At 39.0% G+C, this 27,957-nt stretch overlaps 1 protein-coding gene across 10 annotated transcripts; it reads left to right on the top strand.

Annotated features, from left to right (window-relative positions):
- Window positions 1–12: 12 nt before the first annotated feature.
- LOC127793912 (AT-rich interactive domain-containing protein 4-like) lies at window positions 13–27,392 on the top strand. Of its 10 annotated transcripts, none has more exons than XM_052324694.1 (16): window positions 14–290; window positions 701–1,279; window positions 1,426–1,614; window positions 3,315–3,368; window positions 3,485–3,573; window positions 4,265–4,538; window positions 4,646–4,702; window positions 5,035–5,066; window positions 5,459–5,594; window positions 5,693–5,866; window positions 19,167–19,802; window positions 25,439–25,576; window positions 25,700–25,798; window positions 26,397–26,497; window positions 26,633–26,723; window positions 26,844–27,392. In XM_052324694.1, the coding sequence occupies exons 2-16, from the start codon at window positions 1,130–1,132 to the stop codon at window positions 26,940–26,942; spliced, it is 2,319 nt and encodes a 772-aa protein (XP_052180654.1). In that variant the 5' UTR covers window positions 14–290; window positions 701–1,129; the 3' UTR covers window positions 26,943–27,392. The 10 variants fall into 10 exon arrangements, with proteins under 10 accessions (XP_052180658.1, XP_052180660.1, XP_052180654.1 ...); XM_052324693.1 differs by having other exon boundaries at window positions 14–294; XM_052324695.1 differs by having other exon boundaries at window positions 14–838; window positions 1,042–1,279.
- Window positions 27,393–27,957: the final 565 nt, after the last annotated feature.

Raw genomic sequence — 27,957 nt, 5'->3', positions numbered from 1 at the left:
GAAAATCCAGATTCCACCCTGGAGAGTTCAAGCTGGATGGGATTGGGAGGAATGGCGATAGAGACGGGGACAGAAGGTGGAATTTCGTGCTATGAACAGCAGCGCGGTCGCTCCAGAAAACGACGAAAGAAGAAAAGGAAAGAGAAAAAAGAAAAAAATCGTTCTTCGTATGCCAGGCCCAATCGAGTATGATATCGAGCGGAATTGTTTGTTTTGCCGGAAACACGAAATCGAATCGTGAAACGAAAAGAAAAGAAAATGATCGAAGATATTTACAGTTCCCGAATCTCGTGGGTACCTACCCATCTAAGCAAACTCTCCATAAGTTTTGGGTTTAATCGATACACACGTACTTTTTTCACATCCGCGCAATGAGATTTCTATTTCAGTTTCCGTTTTCTTTGTTTTTGTTAATTTCCAATTTGTATTTGTTACTCTCTCTCTCTCTCTCTGCCCTCTCTTTTTCCCTCGTTTTGATGTTTTTGTTTAGTGTTTGTTTGACCTTTGGAAAGTAGGATTGTGTGGTAATGTATTTGTCACCGCTCCAAAGCTGACACCCCCTAACTAATAAGAAAGAATATTTATTTATTTTGTTTAGTGATTTACAAGTGGATAGAGAGTCAGAGATAAATACAGATTCTTATTAGACACGATTTTTATTCCAAAAGTTCTTAATTTTATTGGGTGGGTGATTTTCTAGGCCCTAGGGTTTCATCCTGTGCATTGCTCGTATATCCGCTGCCTATTTGTGAGATTTGATGCTACGGAATGCCAAGGGTTGCCGATCTTTCTTGATTTCTTCATCTGGGTAGTCCGAGCTCCTCAATTCCTCATCTGGGTCGGTCAGTTTTCTGTTTTAATCTCCCAATTCTTAATCCCCCTTTCCAGAATTTCCCTGTGCTTTCTTATGCGTTTTGGGGAATTTTATCTGTTAGGCCCTTTTTAACTTTGGACTTCAGGGTTTAACCGACAGAGGAATTTGTGTTCTTTGGTTCAATCTTCTTCTACTAGTGACCATCGGTTTTTGGAATGAATTCGCAGCTTGGAGTTTCTTATGTAGTTAGTTTGGTGATTTCCTGGTGCTGACTCTTCAGTGAGGAACTTGATTGGTGCTGTGGCATCCATATAAATGATGTTTCATGTTCAAGGACCTTTAAAACACACTTGTAGCCTCCTTGCAGTCTTATGTGGTAGAACTTCAGGGGACAGGCAAAAGCAAAATGCAGATGATGGTCTAGGATATCCCTTCCCAGAGATTGCTTCTTCCGGGCGTTTAGAGGTGCATACTGGCCATCAGTTTTTGATATTCTGTTAGGCAATGTGTTTTCTTAATGTCTCTCTGTTCTGAAGTTGGGAAGATATTCTTCGGTAGGTGTTAGCTCTTAATAGCCTCTTATTTCTTGTCTTTTAACTCGTTGAATGTAGGTTCAAACTCTGACCAATCCGAGTGTAGAAGAGTTCCATAAAATTCTTAATTCATTCAAGCCAAATTTTGTGTACTTGCAAGGAGAACACCTTCCAAACGATGAAGTTGGATCTCTGGTGTGGGCAGGTGTTGACTTGTCCACTGCTGAATCTATAGATGGGCTCTTTGGCACCACATTGCCAACCACTGTACGTGGCTTATCCCCTCAACCATGCTTTTTTCTTGTGTTTTATATGATTTTACTCTTTCTATGCCATGAATTATTGTGTTTTATATATATTTTTGTGGGTTTGAGATGATTAACATTCAAAACCTTTTTGTGTGGTCTATTGATTTGATGCATCCATATTATCCCTTGTGTTGTTTAAAATAAACACTAGCCCTGAGCTTGGTATAGAAGTGTAGAAGTAGCTCAGATACTTAGAGTGCTCATTTATTTCGAGTTGGTCAAAAGCTAAGGTCAATTTTACCCTACTTGAGTTGGTCTAGGTTGAAACAATCATTGATGTGAGTTTTGGCCAAAAATATAGGCATCCAAGTGAGAACGTAGTTCCCACTCTTGTGGCTTCTGATAGGACCAATTAGGGCTTTCCTTATAGATCACTTGGTTATTGGTGTTTGATTATCCAGGCCTTTTTGATTTCAATGGTCCTCTCTTGATTGCATATGGTTCTGGACAGTATTTGGGAGAGGTGTTGAAATAGGCGTAAATGGTTTCTCCCCATCCAAAGCAGAATAATAATTTGGAAAGGAAATGGATGTAAACACCTTACATCTGTTCTTCTCTGAAGTCTTCAGATTGGGGGAGAATGGAGATGGATGAAAAAATTTATGTTTGTGTGTTAACAATATTATCCTTAATAATTTTACAAAAATCTAAATTTGTCCATATCTTAATAGATTTTTATCTATCAATTTGTTTACTGTTTACTTTCTTCATCACCTCTTCAACGTTTTTTCCCTTCTTTGCTGCTAATATTCTTCCATCTCATCAATTTAGGGAAAGGATTCTATACCACTTTTTGTTTATTAATAAATGTTTATCAGTATTGTATGCTTTATTGATTGAAGTAGAGATCGACAACAATTTGATAAAATAGAAATTAAGCTAATCTCATTTAATTGTATATTATTAAGAGGGTATGATTATGTTCTTTTAGTATTTTTTTTTTTTTTTCATTTCATCTATTTTCATTACTCTCCCAAGCAAAGAGAATGTCTTTCACATTACCTGACATCCATTCTCCTAGAAAAGGAGAGAATATTTACATTCCTTTCAGCTCTGTTTTATTCTACACATTTCCATTCTATTATTCACGTTCTCCCAAGTAGAGCCTATGTTTCTCTTTGTTCTTTCAATTTAATGACAACTCTGTAATTTATTGAATCCCTGGGAAGGGTATGATAATTTTTTTGTGATGATGTTGCTCCATGTATATGGGGTTTGTTGCTTTCAATTTCTTATGATTTATAAAGCAGCCTTGAAAACCAAGTATAAAAAAAAATTATTTAAAAAAAAAAAGAAAAAAGATACCAGATGAGTGCAGAAAGAACATTTAGTACCTATCTGTAAGAATAAAGTAGATGTTCAAATTTGTTAAAATTATAGAGATCAAGCTAATAAGTCATACTATGAAACTTTGAGAGAGGTACTTGAGGGCATTCTGTAGACTTTAAAAAAACCTATGACAAAGTCCCTAGAGAAGCCTTGTGAAAGATGTTGTGGAACAAAGAGTTCAAATTGCTTATATAGGTTTAGGGTTATTAATTACATGTATCATCAAGCAGAAACGTGTATTATGACTTGTGGATGAGATATTGAGATTTTTTCAATTATAATTGCTTGTATAGGTGTTTGATGCCAATTTCATTTTAAATACTTATGAAGGTTTATTTGGAGCTGCCTGATGGTGAAAAGTTAGCAGAGTCTCTTCATTCTAAGGTAAGGCATTCTGTGGCTGATAATCATATTTGAGTAAAGTTGTACAAGGTTGTGATGCTAGGAAATTTAAAGCTTACACAACCAAGTTTGTTTGATCACTGCTACTTATATTGCAGGGGATTCCTTATGTGATATATTGGAAGAATAAATTTTCTCGTTATGCTGCTTGCCATTTTAGGCATGCATTATTTTCAGTTGTACAAAGGTATGTTACTGTTTGCTTAATAAACTAACAGTATATCATGGAATGATTTGATCATCTTTGTTTTTTTTTTTCCTTTTAAAATCCTAACTTTCTGCCTTTAGGTGTAGTGCCGATCTACCTTTTTGTTCTAGGCTGAATCTTTAACATGGAGCTACATCAGTGTGACTATTTTTGCTTCCAGAAACATTTAATAATTATTAATCCTATTATTGAACTATTGTAATGAGGTTGGGTGAATCTGTTTGCTGTCATGTTGTTGGGGTGCATGACTGCGGCCTAATCATATTGTACCCTCAGAATTTGTGATAGTTTGGATGGCCTTAGAAGCTGTAACACCATACGCTTCCTTATATTTTGGAGCCGGGTAACTTTTCTTTGCATTATCTTGGCACGAAGATATTTCATTGACCTTCATGTAGCAAATGCAAAGATTGGACTGTGGAACTTTGCATTAGTTATAACAATTATTCAAAGATAGAATATGGGGATATAAGTGCCTTTATTCATTGATTAATTAATTTTCCTAATTGTGGACTGTCGAGTGGACAACTTCCAGCACTTAATGTGGCTCATGCTAATAAGCCATTTTGTACTAGGAAGGGCATCATCAGGATTGCTATTCCTATGTTTGTGGGTGCATTGAAATGGTATCGAATATTTCAAATTTGATCTTCTCTTTTGTTAACTGCAGTTCACCTAGCCATACATGGGATGCTTTCCAGCTTGCTTATTCTTCCTTTAGACTTTACTGTGTAAGAAGCAACTTTATGCTTCCAGCTACTGGCCAGAAAAGTAATGATAAGCTGGGTCCATGCCTTCTTGGGGAACCTCCAAAAATCAGTGTTATTCAACCTGAGATGGCTACTGGGGATGATGAAAGCTCTCAGGATGATTTGCCTGCTATAAAGATATATGATGATGATGTTAGTGTGAAGTTTCTACTTTGTGGAGTGGCATCCACTTTGGTAAGCAGCAGTTAACTTTCATTTTCCCAGTTCATATTAGTCCTCTTATAAAGTTACATTTAACTTTTATTCACCTTTAGCATGATTATTGTCCATTTTCTTTTCAGGATGCTGGCCTATTAGGATCTATTGAAGATGGCCTCAATGCTCTTTTGAGTATTGAAGTAAGTTTATAAGATGAATCATCGTGGTTATGCCATTAAGTGACTGAAATTTTCCTTATGTTTTATGTTTATCTTCTTGAAGAAGAGATTCATTTCAAGTAGATAGCGAATTTAGTTGATTTTACTAGTTTGCTGAAAGCCTGTATAATAAGATGATTCCTTCTGCTTATGCCTTTAAGTGACTGAAATTTTCCTTATGCTTTATGTTTATGTTCTCGAAGGAGAGATTCATTTCAGGTAGATAGCGAATTAATTGATTTTACTAGGTTGCTAAATCAAATATTACTTCAATCTGACTGGGGGCATCCCTTTTCTTCTTTGTGTTGTTTCAGATTCGAGGAAGTAAACTTCATAACCGGGTTAGGTATGTCTTTATTTGAAATCATTGGATGCTTATGTTTTAGGTGTATATAACTGCTTATACAGATATAGACCTACCAAAACAACTTACATATTTCTGAGACCTTTTGAATTTTTGTTTCCATTTATATTCAACCTCACTTATAAAACATCCTTATCAAGCTCTAAGATAGTCCAAGTGATGGTTGTTTATGTTGCTGTGTGAGAAAACTATATGTATTTTTCTTCCCACTGCATACTTATATTTTTTATGCATTTTGGGGCTTTTTTGTTTGTCTAATTATCAACATTTCAAACTCCATATGCCTGATGAGTTTCTGAATGAAGAATAAGTTGTGTATTGCCCCTGAGAAGATGTTCAAATGTAGTTGATTAATGCCTGATAATGTGGTGCAGTGCTGTACCTCCACCTCTTCAAGCAGGTACAATTTCCCGGGGTGTTGTGACCATGCGGTGTGATATATCAACGTGTAGTTCTGCCCACATCTCACTTCTGGTCTCGGGCAGTGCAGAAACTTGCTTTGATGATCAGGTAATTAGTAAGCTGTATGTTTCTATCGATTCTTTGATAAGAGGGAACATTGTGTTGCTTGTTTGGAAACTGAACATTTATTTTTACTTACTTTTTAGCTCTTAGAGAATCACATAAAGGGCGAAGTGATTGAAAAGAACCAGCTAGTCCATGCAGTGCCAATCTGTGAGGGAATTAAGAAACGTTTGTCAGAACCTCGTACATCTACTTCAATAGCTTGTGGGGCAACAGTATTTGAAGTTTGCATGAGGGTCCCTACATGGGCTTCACAGGTTCTTCCTTGTACTACTATGCTTCTATTCCATCCCCACCCCAATCTTCTCTTTTTACTTTTCTTCTTTTTTTCCCCCCTTCTCGAGCCTTGTAAGAGACATTTTCTTTCCTTTGGTTATATTAAGATTGTATGGATGATTTTAGCCTTTGATTTTTGTTGAACAAGGCAGAAAAAGAGAGAAAACCCTTTTAGGAGAAGAGAACTGTATGAGTTCTAGCCTCCTATTGAAATTTATCGTAAGGTTATACAATAATTAAGGCTAAAATTAAGGCCTAATTACAAGCTAATTGACAGTTAATACACACATGCTAATTACACTCCCCCTCAAGCATAGTTGTTAAAGGCGTGCCTAGGCGCAAGGCTCCTTAAGGCGCCAGTTTTGCACCTTGCCTAGGCCGAGGCGAGAGGCACGCCTCATGAAACTACTTTTAATTGAAACCTGGGCAGCCCAATTCCTCTCATCTTCTTGGTTCCAACATGTATACATTATAACATATTTACATTTCTTTTATTTATATTTTACCTTCCACTTACTTTAATATATAAATGTAAATAAGAAAGTATCCCCCATTTGGATTCAATAAAAATATCTAAAAAATCAAAATCCATAACAATAAGAAAATAGAATTTTGGTTTTCGTACAAACTCGGGATTTAGCGATTTTACCACTCCCAAAATACATACCTACGATTTCTCGAAAAATTCATTAAAAATTATTTTAACAATAATGAATATTAGCTATCAAAATACCGGGAGATAGTTTTTCAAAATGAAAACATTTTCTTATATGTCTCCTTATAATGCGCTAATCTTCCAGACTTAGAAAAATAGCATTTTTCAAAATGAAAACATTTTCTTGATTGTGGACTTGTAGTGTTTATATGTTTCTTTAGAACTTTGCATGATGATTGGTACTTGTTTGAGTTTGAGACTTTAAGTTTGAACTTTGATGATGTTTGTAGTTTAGAATTTGCATGATGAATGAATCAACTTTGATGATGTTAGTTTAGAATTTGAAGATAATGAATCATTAATGATATGCATGTGTTATTATTAATAATTTGATAGTTTTTTATGATTTTACAAGATTTTGAGTTTTTTTTTCTAAAAGGTGTGCCTCGCTTCACAAAGGCGCGCCTCGCCTCGTGCGCCTCAGGCTCCAGGACCCTTTGCGCCTTTCAGAACTATGCCCTCAAGGTAGAGCATATAGGTCATATGTACCAAGTTTATTGCAAATGAAACCAATACGAGGATTTCGAAGAGACTTAGTGAAGACGTCTGCCAGTTGATTGGCTAAATTTACAAAGCTAGTGGCAATACATTCGGATAAAACCTTTTCTTTGATGAAATGACAGTCAATTTCTATGTGTTTGGTTCTCTTATGAAAAACAGGATTTGAGGCTATATGCAAAACGGCTTGATTATCATAGATTAACTTCATTTGTGTCACCTCGCCTTATTTTAATTCTTGAAGTAATTGTTTCAACCATATAAATTCACATGTCACCAAGGCCATAGCACGGTATTCTGTTTCGACACTAAACCTAGCAACCACATCCTGCTTCTTACTCTTCTAAGATACCAAGTGTCACGGCTATGGCTATTTTTTGCATTTAATTTTGGTTTTATTCTTGTTTATTCAATATGCAATGTTGTATTTCTTTTATTTTGACTATTGCATTTATATTCCAGCTATCAAATTCTGTTAGATCAGAGGGCCAATTGTAAGGCCTTAGGAAAATGACAAAATCATTTGTTGTAACCGCTGGAGAGGGGATGATCTATTGCATCCACTCCCACACCAAGCACCTATATGTATTCATCCCATTCTATGGGAGAAGGCATGAAAAGACTGAATACAAAAATTATCCTATTTTCTCTTTATCTCTCTTTCTCTTGTCTCACTCAATTCTCTCTTTTTCCTCTGTTCTTTCTATCCTCCCTACCCAATTCTCTTTGTTAGTTTCCCTTGAATCTCACCGAGTCAAGGGAAGTTCATTGTCTCTGTCTAGGACAGTGACAATTTGGTATCAGAGCTCGGTTCGGGCCAAGAATTATAGGAAGTTATGGCAGAAGGAACCCCCATGAAGAACATGGAATCTTAGCTGCAACAAGTCAGCTCGTCCATGTCTGAAGTTTAGAGGCGAGTCAACCAGTTGGAGCTGGGGAATGGTCGCAACCATGAGGTGATCATGGCGATCGATCATAAGCTGGAAGATTCGATAGAAGGACCGGAAAGAAGACTAGATGGAACATTGGTACAGATGTGAGAAGAGATGGCGCAAATGAGGGAGGAGTTAGGGGCGCAATTTCAACAATTCATGTTGATGTTCACACGCCAAAACTTGGTGAGTATGGCCCCTGAATTCCCTCCTAGAGATAGAATTGAGTCTCTCTTAAGAAACAATAGAACAGTACATCGGTCAGAGACTCCTGATATAGGAGGGGAACAAGATGAGGAGAGGTAAATGATGTTGCATAGGGGTCGTGTGGAGCAGACCTAACGACATTATCTAGAAGGGGGTAGATTTATCATCAAAACAGATCATGAAAATCTAAAATTTTTACTACAGCAGAAGTTACAAACTCAACTACAAAAGAGGGGTATGGCCAAGCTAATGGGACTCGATTATTCCATACAATATAGGCGAGGCAAGAAAAATATAGCTAATGATTCACTATCAAGGTGTCAAGAGGAAGGCAATATGGCAACCATTACTAAAGTGGTCCTTGAATGGTGTTAGGAAGTTGTTGATAGCTATGCCAACGATGAGCAGATTAAGGAGTTACTGGAGAGGCTGGTGATTGAGCCTAATGGGGCTGGAAACTACACTCTAATGGAGGGGATGTTGAGGTTCAAAGGCAGGCTTGTCATAGGGAGCAAAGGAGACATTAAGTGAAGAGTTTTATAGTCCTTGCATGGCTCACCCGTGGGGGGACACTCTGGGATCCAAAATACCTATCTCAAAGTTAAACAGTTGTTCTATTGGCCCAAGATGAAAATGGAAGTAAAGAACTTTGTGTTAGCTTGTGATATATGCAAGAGATGTAAACTAGAGAATGTGGCTTACCCTGGTCTCTTACAACCTTTACCAATGCCGAATTGAGCTTGCGTTAGTGTGACTATGGATTTTATCGAGGGATTACCCAAATCAGAAGGGAAGGATAGTTTTATGGTTGTAGTGGATCGGTTCACAAAGTTTGCTCAGTTTATAAGGCTGGCTCACCCTTACACCGCCATGGAAGTGGCTAGAGTGTTTATGGACAGAGTAGTATTGTAGCATGGGGTGTCGGGGACCATCATATTAGACCGTAATAAGGTGTTCACAAGCCATTTTTGGTCGGAGTTGATGGGGTCTATTGGGATTAAACTTAACATGTTGACGACATATCATCCCCAAACGGATGGGCAAACTGAGAGAGCCAACCAAATGCTAGAAACCTACCTAAGATGCATGTGTATCTAGCAGCCTAAGCACTGGCATAGGTGGTTAGTCTTGGCACAGTGGTGGTATAATTCCACTCACCATACATCCTTAAAAATGTCCCCATTTGAGGCATTGTATGGATGCCAACCACCACTGTTACCTGCCATAGGAGGGCATGCAACGGAAATATCAGTGGAAGAATACTTACAACAAAGGAGGGTGGTTTTACAACAATTGAAGTAGGAGTTGGCATTAGCCTAGAATCGAATGAAACAATATGCTAACAAGAAAAGAAGTGATTGGGAATTAGAAGTGGAGGAAAAGGTGTATCTAAAGCTAAGGTATCCTCACTTGAAGACCATCAGTCAAGGGCCAATATCCAAGTTAAGTCCAAGGTATTTTGGCCCGTTCAGCATAACAAAAAAAAAAAGGTAAGGTGGCTTACAGACTTAAACTACTCGAAGGCACCCACATACATCCTGTTTTCCATGTATCCTTGCTGAAGAGATCAACCGGAGTAGAGCCAGTTGATACAGTCTTACCAGCACCATTTAAGGGGAAGGAAGGTCCGATGGAACCAGAAGTTATTATAGATAGAAGGGTGGTACACAATCAAGGGGTCCCTCTCATCCAAGTGCTGGTGAAATGGGAACAAGGAAGCAACAAGGACAACACATGGGAGTATCTACCAAGTCTACTTCAGCGTTTTCCAAGAGCTGCGAGCCTTCTTAGCATTTCTTGCGGACAAGAAATGTTCTTTGGGGGGGGGGGGAATTGTCATGGCTATGGCTATTTTTTGCATTTAATTTTGGTCTTATTCTTGTTTATTCAATATGCGATGCTGTATTTCTTTTATTTTGATTGTTGCATTTATATTCCATCTATCAAATTCTGTTAGATTAGAGGGCCAAGTGTAAGGCCTTGGGAAAATGACAAAATAGTTTGTTGTAACTGTTGGAGAGGGGATGATTTGCTGCATCCACTCCCACACTAAGTGCCTATATGTATTCATCCCATTCCATGGGAGAAGGCATGAAAAGACTGAATACAAAATTATCCTATTTTCTCTCTATCTCTCTCTCTTTCGTCTCACTCAATTCTCTCTTCTTCCTCTATTCTTTCTATCCTCCTCACCCAATTCTCTTTGTTAGTTCCCCTTGAATCTCACTGAGTCAAGGGAAGTTCATTGTCTCTGTCTAGGACAGTGACGCCAAGTTGCCACCAATTAAAACACAATACCCGAAAGTAGAGCGTCTATTTGAGGGAGATCCTACCCAATTTGCATCAGAATACCTAATCACCTGTGTATGACCCTTATCTTCATATAACAAACCCTGACATGGTGCGCCTTTGATATATCTGAGAATGCGAACAACAACATCCCAATGACTATCATATGGAGACTGCAGAAACTGACCAACCACACTAACAACAAAAAATATGCTTGTTCGACTGATAGTGAGGTAGTTTAGCTTTCCGACAAGTCCACAATATCTACCAGGGTCAGACAATAGCTCTCCCAGTCCTAGTAAGAGCTTGATATTCAGGTCCATAGGAGTATCAACGGGTCTACAGTCAAGCATGCTAGCCTCTTGAATATGCCTCCTGAGGCATATTTCATTTGTGAAATAACCATGCCGCTTTTGGATTAGGCCACTTCAATACTAAGAAAATATTTTAACTTACCCAAATTTTTAGTCTGAAAACAGTTGAAGAGATGTGTCTTTAGTTCAAGAATACCATATTGATCACTTCCAGTGATAACAATGTCGTTCACATAAACCACTAGATAAATGCATCGACCATCTGATGAGTGGCGATAAAAAATAGAGTGGTTTGCCTCACTGTGAATCATACCAAATTCCTGAAGAACTGTACTAAATTGTCTAAACCAAGCTCGCGGAGATTGTTTAAGCCCATAAAGAGAGCGGCGAAGTTTGCATACTAATCTAGACTCCCCTTGAGCAACACAGCCAGGCGGTTGCTCCATATAGACTTCCTCTTGAAGATCACCATGAAGAAAATCATTTTTAATATCCAGCTGATAGAGAGGCCAATGATTCATGGTGGCAATGGATAAAATCAAGCGCACGGAGGCAATTTTAGCCACTGAAGGAAAAGGTGTCACTATAATCCAACTCAAAAATCTGAGTGTAGCCTTTGGCAACCATGCGTGCCTTAAGGCGATCAACTTTCCCATTAGGATCAACCTTCACAATATAGACTCAGCAGCAATCAACAGTAGATTTTCCAAGAGGAAGAGAAACTAATTCCCAAGTGCCACTAGAATGTAGAGCACCTATCTCATCAACCATAGCTTAGCGCCACCCTGGATTTGAAAGTGCCTCATTGGTAGTTTTAGGGACAACAATAGAAGATAAATTGGACACAAAAGCATAATAGGGTGAAGCCAAGCGATGATAGCTAAGAAAAGTGTATATAGGGTGAGGGTTGCGAGTAGAGCGTGTACCTTTTTGAGTGGTAATGGCCTTAGGAGAAGGATCAACAATTGGCTGGTCTGAGGTAGGTGAGGATGTCGGAGCACAAGGTGAGTTAGCAGGTGTCATGTACTAACGTGTAAGGGGGGAGATAACTGTAATTAAATATAGTAGAGGGTAGAAGTGGTATATGCTGTAAGTAGCTTGAATAGGGTTGTACCAAGTTTGTTGCTGCATTAGTAGCTGGTACATGCCTTAATGTTTGTAAATGGTTATCTGCATATGGGGGAGGTTAGGATCAACTATAAATATCGTTGACCTCTTTCCACGAATTATTATGCAAATTCTAAGAGAATCCTGAATTCCTCTCTCCATGTTCTTTCTTCCTCCCTAATTATGCATTCTCTCTTCCAAGTTCTCTCTCGACTTCTCTCTCTTTCCTTCTCAGTCCTTCTATTGATCAAGAATTACTATCAGACCCATTGGTAGTTGACATTTTGGTATCAGAGCAACACTCTTGGGCGTCAATCGTTTACTGATCTTTCATCGCCATGGCCGATGGAACGTGAATGAAGTAGATGGAGTCCCAGTTGTAGCAGGTTACAACTGTAATGGCGGAGATTCAAACAAGGTTGGGAACTCTCAAATCATTTGTTAGAACTAGGGTGGATACTCAGATTGATCAGGCGATGGAAAGATGGCATGAAGAGAACCGAGAACAGAGTGCTCTGCTACGAGAACAAATGATGGAGCAGATGCACCAATTCATGAGGATGTTCGCATCCCAACAACTGGTAAGGCTCTCACTTGAGTTTCCACCTAGGGAGAGGTCGGAGCCTATCCTTCCCGGAGTGGGAATGAAGCACCAACTAGTAGGGACATCGGAATTTGAGTTTGAACTGGACACGGTGGGGGAAAATATAAGGGAGAGGAGGCTAGGAGCTCAGGCTAATTGTAACCAGCCGAGCTTCCCTATGCTGAAGTTGGAGATTCCACTTTTTGAGGGGGAGAATTCGAGATGGTGGATAAGGAGATGTGAGAGGATGTTCTCCCTATATCAAATACTAGAACAACAGAAGATTACCCTGGCTTCTACCTACCTAAACGATATGGGAGATGCCTGGTTTCAGGGTTGGCGTGCAGTGAAGGAAGTCCTTGGTATGTATTTGCTAATGATCTTTGTGAGAGGTTTGGAGATCGGAGTATGAGGGATATAATTGAAAAGTTCAACAAACTCCAGCAAGAAAGGATAGTGCAAGCCTACCAGCTCAAGTTTGAAGAGCTGAGGTCTCTAATGATGGTGCACAACCCTCATTTGTCCGAGGAATGCTTTGTATTTAGTTTTATTAGCGGCCTAGAAGATAAAGTGAGGCCAATGGTGAAGATGATATAGCCTCAAACCGTGAAGCAGGCTGCTGAGAGTGCAAGGCTACAAGAGATGATTATTGAGGCCTTGACAAAAAAACAGAGGAATTAAACAAGGGGAGTAATCATAAGGGGCTAGCAGGTTGGAAACAGATTGGTACCAAGGGATATGGGGCAACAAGGTAAGGGTGTATTAGCCCTACCTTTTGCCACCCCTGCCCTTACAAGTGGAGGGAAATTAATGGAAGAGAGGCGACAGGTTGGGTTGTGTTATAAATGTAGGGACAAGTATTTCAAAAGTGGTCATTTCATTAGATTAACTCATCCCGACATAGCCCAGGAAATAGCTAAGGTATTTCTGGATCAAATAGTGAAATTACATGGGGTACCTAAGACTATAGTGTCATACATGGATAGAATTTTTACTAGCATGTTATAGGAGTTGATGTGATTATTAGGAGTCAAGCTCAATATGTCCATCGCCTACCACCCTGAATCTGACGGTCAAACAAAAAGAGTTAACCAATGCTTAGAGATGTATTTGAGGTGCTCTTGGTTCCTACGACCCAAGTCTTGGCACAAGTGGCTGGCCACAACTCAATGGTAGTACAATTCCAACCACCACAACTTTATAAAAAGATCTCCTTTTGAGGCTCTCTATAGCTACAAACCTCTTTTGCTGCTAGCCTTGGGAGACTTTACCACTGTGGCAGCCCTAGATGCTTATCTCCAGCAAAGGCAACATGCCTTACAAATAATCAAAGTAGAGTTGGCCAACTCCAAGAATAGAATTAAGCAGTTTGCAGACAGGAAGAGGAGTGAAAGGGAGTTTTAGGTGGGGGAGAAGGTATATTTGAAGCTACAATCGGGACACTTAAGGGCCCTACTCTAGAAGCCTAACTCCAAGTTACATCCAAAGTTCTATGGGCCATTTCCCATAACTACCAAAGTGGGAAATGTGGCCTACAAGTTGCAACTACCTGAAGGCTCAAACAACCATCCGGTGTTTCATGTTTCACTTCTCAAGAAATTAGTAGGGGCACAACCGTCCGGTGAGCTCAACCATACTTGCATTTTCCAATGCTGGAGATAGAATAAGAGAACCTACAGCTATCGTGGATAGAAGGGTCATTTACAAACTAGGGGCTCCCATAAACCAAGTCCTCGTCCAATGGTCTAACCTTCACCTAGATAACAATACCTAGGAGTACCTTCTAGATCCCGTCAAGTAGTTTCCTAGAGTGGCAAGCCTTCTCACCATTTCTTGAGGACAAGAAAATTTTGATGAGGGGAATGATTGTCATGTACTAACGTGTAGGGGGGAGATAACTGTAATTAAATATAGTAGAGGGTAGAAGTGGTATATGCTATAAGTAGGTTGGATAGGGTTGTACTAAGTTTGTTACTGTATTAGTAGCTAGTACATTCCCTAACGTTTGTAAGCAGTTATCCGCACATGGGGGAGGTTAGGATCAACTATAAATATCGCTGACCTCCTTCCACAAATTATTATGCAAATTCTAAGAGAATCTTGAATTCCTCTCTCCCTGTTCTTTCTTCCTCCCTAATTCTACATTCTCTCTTCCAAGTTCTTTCTCGACTTCTCTCTCTCTCTTTCCTTCTCGATCCTTCTATTGATCGAGAATTACTGTCAGACCCATGGGGAGTTGACAGCAGGTTCTTCGTTAGCAGTTGTAGGAGGATGTGGACGACGATGATAAACTTGTACAGGACGCTCAGGGGCAGTAGGAGTAGTAGTTGAGGAGGGAGAACAAAGGTAAGGAGTAGGAAGAACCTCAAAAACTATGCGACTCGACAAGAGAGGGGAGAAAGAAAAGAGATGTCTCAAAAAAGGTAACATCAGTAGAGATGAAATAACGCTTCTTATTAGGAGAGTAATGCCGATAGCCTTTCTGAAGTCAAGAGTAATAAAGAAAAATGCACTTGATAGCCTTGGTAGAAAGTTTGGGACGGCCAGGGCTCATGCCATGAACAAAACAAGTGCAACCAAAGACACAAAGTGGAAGTAGATAAAGACTATGAGTAGGGAAAAGAATGGAGTGAGGGACCTCATGTTGTAAGACAAAGGAAGACATTCGATTAACGAGGTAACATGCAATGAGAACAACATTGGCCCAAAAATGGAAAGAACCATGACTATGCAATAAAAGAGTGCGAGCGGTTTCAATCAAATGACGGTTTTTGCGCTTTGCAACTCCATTTTGCTGGGGTGTATAGGCATAGGAGGATTGATGTAAAATATCCCGAGAGGCCATGAAAGTAGTGAAAGGAGCTGAAAAATATTCTCTTGTCATTGTGGAAGGCACAGATAGAAACATTAAATTGAGTTTTAATTTCAGCATAGAAGTCCTTAAAAATAGTAAATAACTCTGAACGGTTTTTCATCAAGAACACCCAAGTACATTGAAAGTGATCATCAATAAAAGTGACAAAGCATTGAAAACCTAAAACAGAAGGAACATGACAAGGACCCCAAACATCACTATGGACTAGTTCAAAAGGGGACGTAGCCCGATTATTGACACACTTTGAAAACGAAGTACAAGACTATTTTCCAAGCTGACACGACTCACAATTTAAAGTGGAAACACAAGAAAGACGCGGTACCATCTTTTGTAATTTGGAACACTCGAATGTCCCAAACGATTGTGAAAAAAAGGAGACTCAGTAGAAATGCAGGCTATTGGTGAAGAGGGCCTGTCGAGATGATAAAGTCCTTGCGACTCACGTCCGATGCCAATCATCTATCCTGTACCCCGGTCCTGCGCAACAACATAATCAGCAAAAAAGGTTATGGAACAATTAAGAGCATGTGTCAATTTACTAACAGAAACAAGATTAAAAGAACTTCTAGGAACATATAAAATAGAATCTAAGGTAACGAAGGGAGCGGTCGGGCTTGACTAATGCTTGTAGTAGATGTTTTGGAACTATTAGCAAGAGTAATAGTTGGTAGATAGGAAGGAGGAGAGAGACAAGAAAAAAGACTTTGGTTACCAAAGAGATGATCAGTTGCACCAAAATCGAGAACCCATGGTCCAGGAGTGGTAGACCGAGTAACATAAGCAATGGAATTACCAATGTGCACCACATAAGTAGTGGATGATGATGCAACCTACTTAGAAGTTTGATACTAAAGATAGTCCTCATAATCACTTCCAATCAAAACAAGAGACGCAGAAGAATGATTCTTAGAAGATTCTGTTGGGGAATTGGCAGCAGCAGACTGAGCCATATTAGCAGCGTGTGGTGGTCAACCATGCAGTTTGTGCCCTTGTTCTCGAAGATAGCCCCACTTATGATAGTAATTGCATTTAGGGTGGTTACCTCGTTGTGAGTTATCGCCTTGGTTGTTCCCTTGCTCTCGACTGTTCCCTTGCTCTCCTCTACCAAAAGTTTGTGACGCTAAAATATAGGAATCAACTTGAGAACCATCGATGATTGAAGACGAGGAAGAAACCTGAAGAAGTCTAGCAAAGACATCTTCTAGCATTGGAACAGTGGGACTCGATAATATTTGATCTCGGACCAGAGCAAGTTCAGATCGAATGTCAGTCAATCCTAAAACCATAAAAAACTTATTTCGCCGCTACAACTGTTCTTTTGCAGTATTACTAACTGGTAACAAAGAGTTGAACTCTTCCTTCAAAGATTCCAGGCGGCCAAGAAATTCAAACTTACTCATATCTTGTTACTTCAAATGAACAATAGTGGAAACAATAGAGTAGAGACATTGGATATCATTATTATAAAGAGATTTGACCTTTTTCCATACCTGAACACGAGTCTTGTATGCCTTGTAAATGACATATAGTTTTAGATCAATGGTCGCCATAACATATTACAAAGAAGAGTATCAGTCTTCTTCCACGTTGCTCTCTCAACATTGGGAATTTCATCGGCTTTCTTATTCAAGTGATCTTCCATTCCTTGACCCATGAACCATAACTCAACAGAGGCAGCCCAAGACATGTAATTGGTACTTTTAATCAATTTTTCAGAAGTAATGACAGGTGATGAAGAAAAAGGCAAAGAGAACCCTATAGATTTAGATCCGGAAGTGATTGAAGATGTTGGACTCTCCATATTTTGGATGGAAGGCAGCTCCGAAAAACAAATCCGAGGCAAAACAGGGCTAAATGAGATGCTAGAGGGTTATTGAACTGTAAAAAAAAAAAAAAAAAAAGAAAGAAAGAAAAAGGCACAGCGACGAAGCGGTAGAAGCTCACCAAAGCTTCGGTGACAACAGATGGCAACGAAACCACCAGGATTGGGACGAACTAAGTGAGACAAGTCCAACGGTGGTGACGGCATTGCGATTGGAGCTCTAGAGAAAAACCCTAAATTTCCTATTTTTTCTCTCTCCTTCCTCTCTTTCTCTCACCTTGCCGGTGCTACCTTGCTTGAGTCTCCCTTTTCCGGCCACCGGCTGCCAGAACCAACATCGCCGTTGAGTTCGCTACCCCTTTTCTAGCCTACCCTCAGTGACCCACCTCCAGCAAAGCTCTAACGTGCCGGCACGTGCCTATCGCTGGAATTTGCAGCTATCGCACCATTTTGCTCTGATACCATGTTGAACAAGGGAGAAAATCTCTTTAGGAGAAGAGAACTGTATGAGGTCTAGCCTCCTATTGAAATTTATAGTACAACAACAACAACATATCCAGCCTTTATCCCACTCCTATTGAAATTTATAGTAAGGCTATAAAATAATTAAGGTTAAAATTAATGCCTAATTACAAGCTAATTGACAGCTAATACACACATGCTAATTACTTTTATTCCAACAATTTTCAATAGATTTATATTTTGAGTACCTGCAGCTCAATTAGCTTTCTCACCTTTTGTTTTAGATGATCTAGTTTTGCAGGCATATAAAATAGCACTTTATTTTGGTTGAATGCTAGCCTTAATATGCATGCAATGAATATACAGTCAGCCTTACCCAATTCCTCCATTCTTTCATTCAGAGTGGATAAATTTGGATTTAATTTCCTAATTATGAATAAACCTGTGCTTGACTTGGGGGAAGGGGCATATGCTTAACAGTCACGGTAATATTGTTCCATGGGAGAGAAGAGCTAGCATCTGCGGTGTTGCATTGACTGGTGCAAAAGTTTTTGGCTTTTGTAACGTGCCTATTTTATGCTGAGGTTGCACCCCGGGGGAGGGGGGTTGGGGGGAGAAAATGTTGCAAATATTCTTATTCAATTCAATAATTCTACTGGAATTCCTTGTTCTTGTGAGGGGTTTTTGTCTTCTCATTGCAAGAGGAGAAACTGAGACACAAGTACTGCAAATATTTGGGTTTTCAATTGGATAGTGTGAAAGTCTGGAAATTCCTTATACTTCTTGTGGGCATCCGTATACTCACATATCCACATAAGCTAAACAAATTTCTTTCAAACTCGGGTACATTGAATATCAGTTATAATCTCTCTTTGTTTCTTCATTCCTCCCCTGTTTTTCTGTTTTTATTCTTCCCTTACCTCTCCACTTTTTCTCTCTTCTGATTTTCTCTTATCCTTTTGTCTAATAGCTTATGTCTTCTCTACAATTCCTCCCTTATGTGGTTTCTCCTCATCCTTGCCCTTATTTTTCCTCCCTGGCATGTTCTAACAAAAGCTCATTGTCAAAAACTTTGCCATGTGGTAAAATGCAAGGTGTTGAACTAATACTAGCACAAATGCCTAAATGATAATGTATCTATCATTTGATTCCTTTTCTTTTATATGGTTCAAGTTTTGGAACCAGTTATATAATCCAAAATCCACTTGTAAGAGTCGTTCATAACCATAATCCACTAACCATAATCCACTATTTATTTATTTATGTATTTATGTTCCTTAGATCTTTGTATTTTTTTATATTTGGTGATTCAAGATGATGTATTGTGAATGGGTGATATTCTTTTTAAATGGTGCCGAGGCTTATGTTCAAATATGAGCAGCTTCTGCTTGTTTTGATTTATCATTGCTGAATACATGAAGATAAGCCACTTAAATTTCTTGGTATAAATATATGAACTTGCCGCATTTCTTTTTAGGTCTTGAGGCAGCTAGCACCAGATGTTTCGTATCATAGTTTAGTTGCACTTGGAATTGCTGGCTTTCAGGGATTAGCTGTTGCTTCATTTCAGAAAGATGATGCAGATAGACTTCTTTTCATCTGCAGTAAGCAGGGGAAAGATTCAAGTCTAAGCAACTCCTATTCTGGTATCTCTGCTAGTTGGCTGAGATCACCTGCTCCTAGTAGAAAGAGGTCTGCGATATGCCTGCAAGCAAGTTCAGGCTCTCATAATGATTTGGTTTCTGGAACCCAAAAAGCTGCCAGAAGGGAAGATGAGGATATGGATAATGGATTGAAACACAGAAGTAACATGCACCTCGGACCTGTTAGACAAAAGCTGAAAGTTGCGGCAATGAGGCCTATTCCTCATATTCGTCACCGGAAAATGCTACCGTTTTCTGCAACAGCCGAGGCAGATTGGCATGATAGAGGCCAAATAAAGGCTAATTCCTTGCCCGCTCCTTCATTGAAGCACAATTTGATGGGATCAACTCCCGTCTCTCATCGCAAATCAAATTCAAATTCATTTCAGGCTAAACAGATGATTTCATTGAATCCTCTGCCCCTGAAGAAACATGATTGTGACAGAAGCCCAATTCACGTCTGCTCTGAGGTCAGATTTTTTTATCTCTGTGCTAAAATATCCTCTCATGGATTAGACATAATGTAGATGTGGAAATGCTTGTTTTAGGTGGTGGATTACCCTTCAGTGTTCACTTGCACATCATAGACTGTCAGACTGAGAATATGGTGGGGGCAAGGCTTGCACAATCTGTTTTCATAAATTTAATATATAAGTAATAAATTATTCAGCAAGTTTACATATATATACATAATAGGTGTTCCTTTATGCCAAGTTTTTTAAAAATGTATGTCGTGCTATAAATTGTTTGTAATTATAAAAGGTCGCTGCTGTTGATAGTTAGGCATGTTGTTTGGTAACATAAAGAATCAATGAGTAAGTTTTTTGGTTATTGTAACTTTTATTGTTAGTGTTTTAATACAATCCTTTTAGACCTAAAAGTTTTGAAATAATTTTTTTATCTATTGCTAATAGTTGAAAACCACTTTCCTCTATTTGTATTAAAAAAGAAAAGCTAATCTGTTTCTATTTTAAAACTCAAAATATCTCTAACTTAATTTCAAATTAAGTAATATGTAATTGTATGCTATTAATCTATTACATATACTAATTAAGTTTATTAGTGTGTGTAGTTTTCCATACTTGCTTTAGTGTCAAAGCTTTTGATACATGCTAAAGGAGATATATGTCATATAGTGTTTAAGAAAAGATTAATGATGATCAGATATGGTTTTATGGTTTTCATGTGTAGAGAAAATCTTCTCAATGAATATAAGAAAAAGATATTGCATAAGATACATTTACTATAATCCTCTTTTTGATAACTTGGGGATTTATGGTATTAGTGGTATGTAGCCCTTCAATGTGGCATGGGCATGACCCAAAGGATATGAAAAATATGGAAGACAATCTCTCTAGTCACACGATTGTGGAGAAGAAGATGATTTGTTGATTGTCACCACTCCACCAGAGGCTGACCCCTCAGGTTTTTAATCATAAAGAAAGCCATCCAAACAAAGAAACCAATCTTGGGGTAATTTTTTGTCACAACCCTAGGGTCAGTTAAGGCTGTGATCGGAATTGGGAGGAGAAATCAGAATTATAGGAGGGAAAAATCAGTAGAAGGAGAGAGAGATATTGAGTGAAAGGGGAAGAAGTTGAGGGAGATTGGAGAGAGTCTTAAGAGAGAATCAGATTTCATTCATTCAAATCAAGTATGTCCAATAAACTCCTAACAGCAGCCTTATATAGGCATCATTGACTTCTAACAGCCTAACCACTTGCTAACAATATATCCTAACAGTTATTATAAACCTATTACAAGATTACCCCCCTTTTATTATATTCCTATTACAATATTGACCCTCCTATACTCCTAGGTACATGACAATTTCCTCCGCTTTAAAATGTTTCTTGTCCCCAAGAAACTTTTTATCGTTGAGTTGCTCTTTCTTCATCCAATTCCAACCTTTTCTATTTGCTTCATTCATCTTTCCTTCTTTCTCCTCTTAGGCCTCTTCTTCTTTGTTCTTAAGTTTGCAAGATCCATCCCAAACATAATTTGGCTTAGAGCTGCAATAGAAGCAACCTGATTGGCCTCAATGATTTCAAGTTCAAATCTGTGAGTGCTTGATGAAATAGGAGACCCAAGCTGCAGAAGGTGCTTGTCCCTAAGCAAGTCCCCCACTTGAAAGAAATTTGAAAGAGGCAGAGGAAAGGTGGATTCAATCTTGAATGGATCATTAGTTGACTTAATTTCTACTTGAAGATGTGAATGTAGCTCAATAATCGTCTTCCTTTCAACATGACCACTCAAAATTGTCACTTCCGGCTGCTCCAATACCAAGAAATCACCCTTAATGTCCTCATATGGAGGTTTTCCAACAAACAAACCATCTGCCCTTGTCGGTAATTTAGCGACATCTTCTTTTTGTTCCTCAGAATATTCCCAAAGCTCACTCTCAACATTTTTATTCTCCACTTCAGCAACACCACCTTCTTTTTGCTCACCAGAATATTTCAGAAGCTTGCTCACCACAGCTTCCTTCTCCAATAATCTTCTGTTACAAAAATTCAATCCTGGCTTGTTTGAATCAATCATCTTCTGGTGGGAACTTCCTGGCTGGCCATCGGAAACGTTTCTTCTTGGTTGGTCGAAGAATTCTGCTGGAAACTTGTAGTTGTACTCCTTCGGCTGCTCTATGTTAAGGAAATCCTCTTTGTTAAAATTCTCATGATAATCCTCAAAGAATTCTGCAGGGAAGCTGTAATGATACTTCTTAGTAAGTATCATTGCAAACTCCTGCAATTGTTCGTGTAGCATCCGGCCAAATTCCTTGCTCGATTCATATACCACACTTCTTGTTCCCTTGTCCAATTGGCTGATCCCCTCCTCCTGTTTCTTGTTGTTTCCCACTGAAATTGCAGCCTTCTTTTGCTGCCATTGGAGCTCCAATTGGCTCATGCATGCATTGCTTTCCATGGCTGATTTTTTCACAAACTGTATACTTCGAAATCCGATGTTTCTGCTGTGCAAACACTTCCGGACTTGATTGAGTGCTGCTGTGCTAATACTTCCGGACTTGATTGGATTGGTTCAGCTTTTAGATTCACCTCACAAAATCGCTAAGATCTGGATCTGCTTTGCCTCCAAATTTGATTCAATTCTGATTAACTGAATCGGTGATGGACCTCAATTAATCGGATCAGCTCGGCCTCAATTCGCCCTTCTTGCCCAAACCGACTTGGAGGACCCCCAGAATCGTTTCTCACCGTTTGGGATCGGACTTGTTTGCTTGTTCTCGCCTCACCCAATCACTTCTCTAAAACGCCTCTGGACCAGCAACTCGCTGATGTTCAATAGTGGCGTAGGAACTTGCTTCTCATCATCAACTTCCTAATTTGCGTCAATTTCCGAAGTATGCTTCACCTTCACATGTCTTCAAATCTAGGCTGAGATTAGCAATGTTTCTAGCCACGAAACTACCACTGCGCCACTCGAATTCGCCTCCAATTTCAACTCAGTATTGCTGCGGACCTCTCCTAGCCTGCATCGTCTTCACTTCTTTGCCGAAGTGGCTTTGCTCGGTTTTGCTTTTTCAATTCCGAGTTTGCTCTACTCGGCGACGCCTTCCAAATCCAAGTTCAATTCCGAATTCAGTCGTTGCCTCTTCCCCGAGGAGCGTTGCCTCCAATATTCAAGTCGCAGTGGATTATGGAACCTTTTTCGCCTACTGTTTCCGACTTGCAATAGCCGCGACCCTCCCAATCACCATCCACTGGTTGTGACCATCGGCTCGTTTATAGACTTCACCTGAATTGCTTCACATAATCGCCAAGAAAAACGCCTGGTTCTAGCAGAAAAACTATCCGCTCACCTCCGATCACCAACTGCGAACGCTCCTATGTTCGCATCGCCTTCGTCGAAATCGCTATTCACTCAACCGCCTGACCTAATCACCTTCAAATTTCGAACTGAAATTATAACCAACTAATCGATCGGAATTCTCCTATTGAAATCGCCTGGGTTGCTCGCCTACTAATTCTGATTAGCTGAAATTGCTCCAAGAGTTCTTGGAAGCACCGACGGAATGGCCTAGCCAAGTCGTTTTCACACACCTTCACAATCTGGACCTTAATCCAGATTCTCAACCGAGAATTCCTTCGACGGAATCACTGAGGCTGATTTAACCTGCAAAATTTGAACACATACTGCTAGAATTTACAACTTGAATGGCCAACTCTCTTCAAATCGAATCAAATCACAGCCAAGGATTGGTTGCTTTGATACCAATTGTCACAACCCTAGGGTTAGTTAGGGTTGTGATTGGAATTGGGAGGAGAAATTAGAATTATAGGAGGGAAAAATCAGTAGAAGGAGAGAGAGATATTGAGAGAAAGGGGGAGAAGTTGAGGGAGATTGGAGAGAGTCTTAAGAGAGAAAATCAGATTTCATTCATTCAAATCAAGTATGTCCAATAAACTCCTAACAGCAGTCTTATATAGGCATAATTGACTTCTAACAGCCTAACCACTTGCTAACAATATATCCTAACAGTTATTATAAACCTATTACAAGATTACCCCCCTTTTATTATATTCCTATTACAACATTGACCCTCCTATACTCCTAGGTACATGACATTTTTTATCTGCAAATGGCTCTCTCCATGGGAAAGAATGGACACAACCACAAAGAACCCTTTAGAATTAACTTGCCATGAAACTGCCACCCGGTCTCGAAAGCCACCTATCTCAATCTGCACAGTAGGATAATTCTTAGGTAGTAAACCAAAAAATGCTTTAACTCTCAATCTTGAAAATTTCTTTTAAATATAGAGGACCAAACACCTTCCTTTGAAGGAGAAAGGTAAGCACTTTCTAAGGCCTCACTAGTAGAGGCTGTGTTAAAGATACCAAGAATCTAGCCAAAGTCTAATTCTATTTCTCAACCCTACCTTTAAAACTATATTTTAAAAGAAGTGATTCCAAATAGTTGGGCTACCTTTCGAAAACCTATCTCCCTAATATTATGGAACAATTGTAGAATTAAGGTAGGACGATTAAAGTGGACATATGTCCAACATTTTATGTGATTGTAAAATTTCTTTAAAGCTACAAGAGAAGTATTCTTGGATGGTTCGAAGGCATTTTTTTTGTATGAGCTTTGAAGGGTAGACAATTAAGTACCAAAATGTGCAAAATATTAGTGTAGTTGAGATGAAAATGTTATGATAAATATGAGTCACGTAAGAAAAGACAAAATAAGAAATGAGACCATATATCATGTAATAAGGTTTGAGTGACACCTATTGAAAATAAGATGTTGGAGTCACAATTAAGACGTTTGGACGTGAGAAGAAGATACGTAAATGCTCAGTAAGACAGGTAAATATGAAAGTTTGTACCAAAACAGGGAGAGTAAGACTAGAGGAAACTTGATGGGAAGCCCTTAAATATGAACATAGGATATACTGGCCTTATAGAGAATATAACCATGAATAGAGATGGTTGGAGGTCTAGAATTCATGTAGCCAAACCCACCTACCAGGATTAAGGCTTGTGATTGTTGTTGTTGTAATTGTAGAGGACTAGTCAGCCCAGTAAGTGCCAAGTTTACAAGCAACTACTCTGAAAAGATAATCCCTCTCAAAAACAAACCACCAAAGCTGCTCATCAAGAAGGGCTTTCTTAAAGAGCTTGAAGTGTGTGTCACCTAAAACTTCACCTTCCAAAGAAAGACAACATCAAAAACTAGAAATCAATCCAATCCTCTCAATCTTTGCACCGTACAATTCATTGCTTCCATAGCTAGAATCAAGAAACAAGTAGAAATACAGTCAAGGAGCCTTGATTTTTAACGGTCAGTCCAGTCAGGTTCTCTTAACACTGAGAAAACTATGCATGCAGTCCAGGGGCCTCCTTGTCACTCCTACAGCTGTTAAGAGCCTCAAGGTCTTCTTCTGTGAAGGGCCAAGCCCATTGCTCAGAATACAGACAATTAAATTCAAGATCTGACACACTGCGACTCTAGGACTATATTCAAATTCTTAATAAAGTTGGGCTAGTTCTTTTGAAGCTGACTGCCTAATAACATTTTGCTTCTTATATTGATATACATTTAACATCTAACATGTCCATTTTTCTATGATATTTTTTTATTTCAGGAGGAGTTTCTTAAAGATGTAATGCAGTTTTTAATTCTTCGAGGACATACCCGTCTTGTTCCTCAGGGTGGGCTGGCAGAGTTCCCTGATGCTATCCTTAATGCAAAACGCCTGGATCTCTTCAACTTGTATAGGGAGGTGAGTGTTCCTGTTCTTTTCTTTGTATCAGGCCTACTATTTGATTCTTTGTTATATAGAGCGGATTGCATCATGCTTTGCAAGTGAAAATTTGGTTATTGCAACTCAGTTGGGCATTTGTAGGTTGTCTCAAGAGGTGGCTTTCACGTCGGCAATGGAATCAATTGGAAAGGACAGGTCTTCTCAAAGATGCGAAATCACACAGTGACAAATAGAATGACTGTATGTCTTGAAACTTCACTTTTCTTCTTTCTTTTTTTCAATTTCTGGTTGATCTTTTGGATTAACCCATATGTTTGATAGTGCCTCGTAAGTGAATGTAATGTGGGTGGGTCACAATGAGGGAGGTGAATTTGAATGGTCAAGTGGATTACCAGATACTGTGTCACAAACCAATTTGAGGTTAAATTCTCCCTAATGTAGTTAGACCTGATTTATGCAATGCCAATTTTTATTCATAACTGAGAGATATGAAAATAGAAGGATGACGGGGAGGGTGACACTTAGAAATGATTTGTAAAACGTGATGACTAAATATTTATTCAGAATCCTGATTTGATGCTGAAAGTCTGTCTATCTATCAAGAGCACATCATCATGAATTATGAAGAAATTTATACAATCTGATGTGCTCTTTCTGCATACTCAATTTTGTTGGAAGATATCTTTATTGATGTGAAAAAGGAGTGTGTTTTATGCCCAGTTACGTATATGTGGCTGTTATCATGCATTTAATGCCAAATATATTTTTGGGTTTGACAACTCTTTAAGTGATCATATGAGCTCTACCTCCTGTTGAAGTGTTTGATTATTCACAACAGGGTGTTGGGAACACACTAAAAAGACATTATGAAACTTACCTTCTGGAGTACGAGTTGGCTCACGACGATGTAGATGGAGAGTGCTGCTTGTTATGTCACAGGTCTTCTCCTTCTGAGTTACCTTTTGTGCTGAAAAGCTTAAACTTACACATGCATACACACATGAGATGATGTCTTGAGTATAGTTTTTATTGCATTGATCGTTTGCTAACAATTGGAGTTTCAACTTTCAACAGTAGTGCAGCAGGCGACTGGGTGAACTGCGGTATTTGTGGCGAGTGGGCACATTTTGGTTGTGACAGAAGGCCGGGCCTCGGTGCCTTTAAGGTATGGCGTCATCCAATCTCCTAATCTCGCATTGCTTGTGTAATCAATCAACGCTGCATTGTTCATGTCTGAATTGTACCTTTTGTCATGTTAGAAATGGTTTTCGATGTCGACTTGCAGGATTATGCCAAAACAGATGGATTGGAGTACATTTGTCCCCAGTGCAGCATCTCAAATTTTAAGAAGAAATTGCAGAAAACAACGAATGGATATCCATAAGTTGGGAGTTTGGAATTGGATTTTGGGATTTATTTCGTCGAGCTCTTCTTAAAATTTCTTCATTTCTTCCATCACCATTTATGATGGAGAAATTTGTGGAGTTGTAGTACTAGTAGTAGGCCTACCACATGTATTATTAACATCATCTCCCCACCTTTCTCCATCAAAGGGTGGCTTTGGACAGTTGGGGAGAACTGAATGCCATTGCCAGAGATCAGAGAACACACCAAGGAAGCAAAGGAAGCCAATTTATGGGCACTAATTAACCAACTTTTCCTTCTTTTTCTTTTTAGTTTTTCATACTTTGGGGTTGGGGGTTTGCTTAGGAATGAATCCCTTGTTGAGGGGAAATGTAACATGATGTATTTTCTGGGAAATAATGTTTTGTAGCCGTATATATATATATATATATACACACATATATATAGTTTTATGGAATCATTCTAGCTAGTTTTCTATTCTGTTATCTCCATTTTGACCACTCTACCCAATGGAATCATTATGGCTGTGCAGTACACTAGTGTCCTTGGAATTGAGTATCCACAAACACCCTCAAGTTAGCACAAAACGGTTGTCAACTTAAGGGAAATTTAAATTCCAACAAGGGGAGGTAATTATAGCCTCTTACCCCTATGTGCTAGGGAGGGGCTATGTTTGCAGGGCCTTTTTGGTTGAATTGAATCAGAATAGACGAGGCATCCACATGTGCCAGTGCCAGCTACCAGAGCAACTTTCCACCATTCATCCCCCACTTTAATTCAGCCACGGGGGCCAGCCCTGGCCCCTGGCTGTACAGCAAGAACGGTACTTTAACTCAATAGTCTCACTATTATTAAGGAAAATACTATTGATATATTTGTGTGTGTATATATTAAATTATATAAAGATGTATTAATAATAAAAAGATCCCTCACGAGATATATAGAGGTCTGTGAGGCTAATGTGAGGCATAGGATATTTTGTTCATAATCTCTTTATGTAGCTTAAAATGTATAAAAAAATTGTATAGTATGAT

The sequence above is a fragment of the Diospyros lotus genome, chromosome 2 (genome assembly GCF_014633365.1).
Source record: "Diospyros lotus cultivar Yz01 chromosome 2, ASM1463336v1, whole genome shotgun sequence".
Lineage (NCBI taxonomy): Eukaryota > Viridiplantae > Streptophyta > Magnoliopsida > Ericales > Ebenaceae > Diospyros > Diospyros lotus.
This window is presented reverse-complemented; position numbering and strand designations above follow the sequence as displayed.

Excerpts from the sequence above, each read along its gene's own strand:
- LOC127793912 (XM_052324694.1), top strand. The coding sequence starts at position 1,130 with ATGATGTTTCATGTTCAAGGACCTTTAAAACACACTTGTAGCCTCCTT. Across the intron at positions 3,369-3,484 it reads CAGAGTCTCTTCATTCTAAG|GGGATTCCTTATGTGATATA; the intron begins GTAAGGCATTCT and ends CTTATATTGCAG. Across the intron at positions 4,539-4,645 it reads GTGGAGTGGCATCCACTTTG|GATGCTGGCCTATTAGGATC; the intron begins GTAAGCAGCAGT and ends TTTTCTTTTCAG.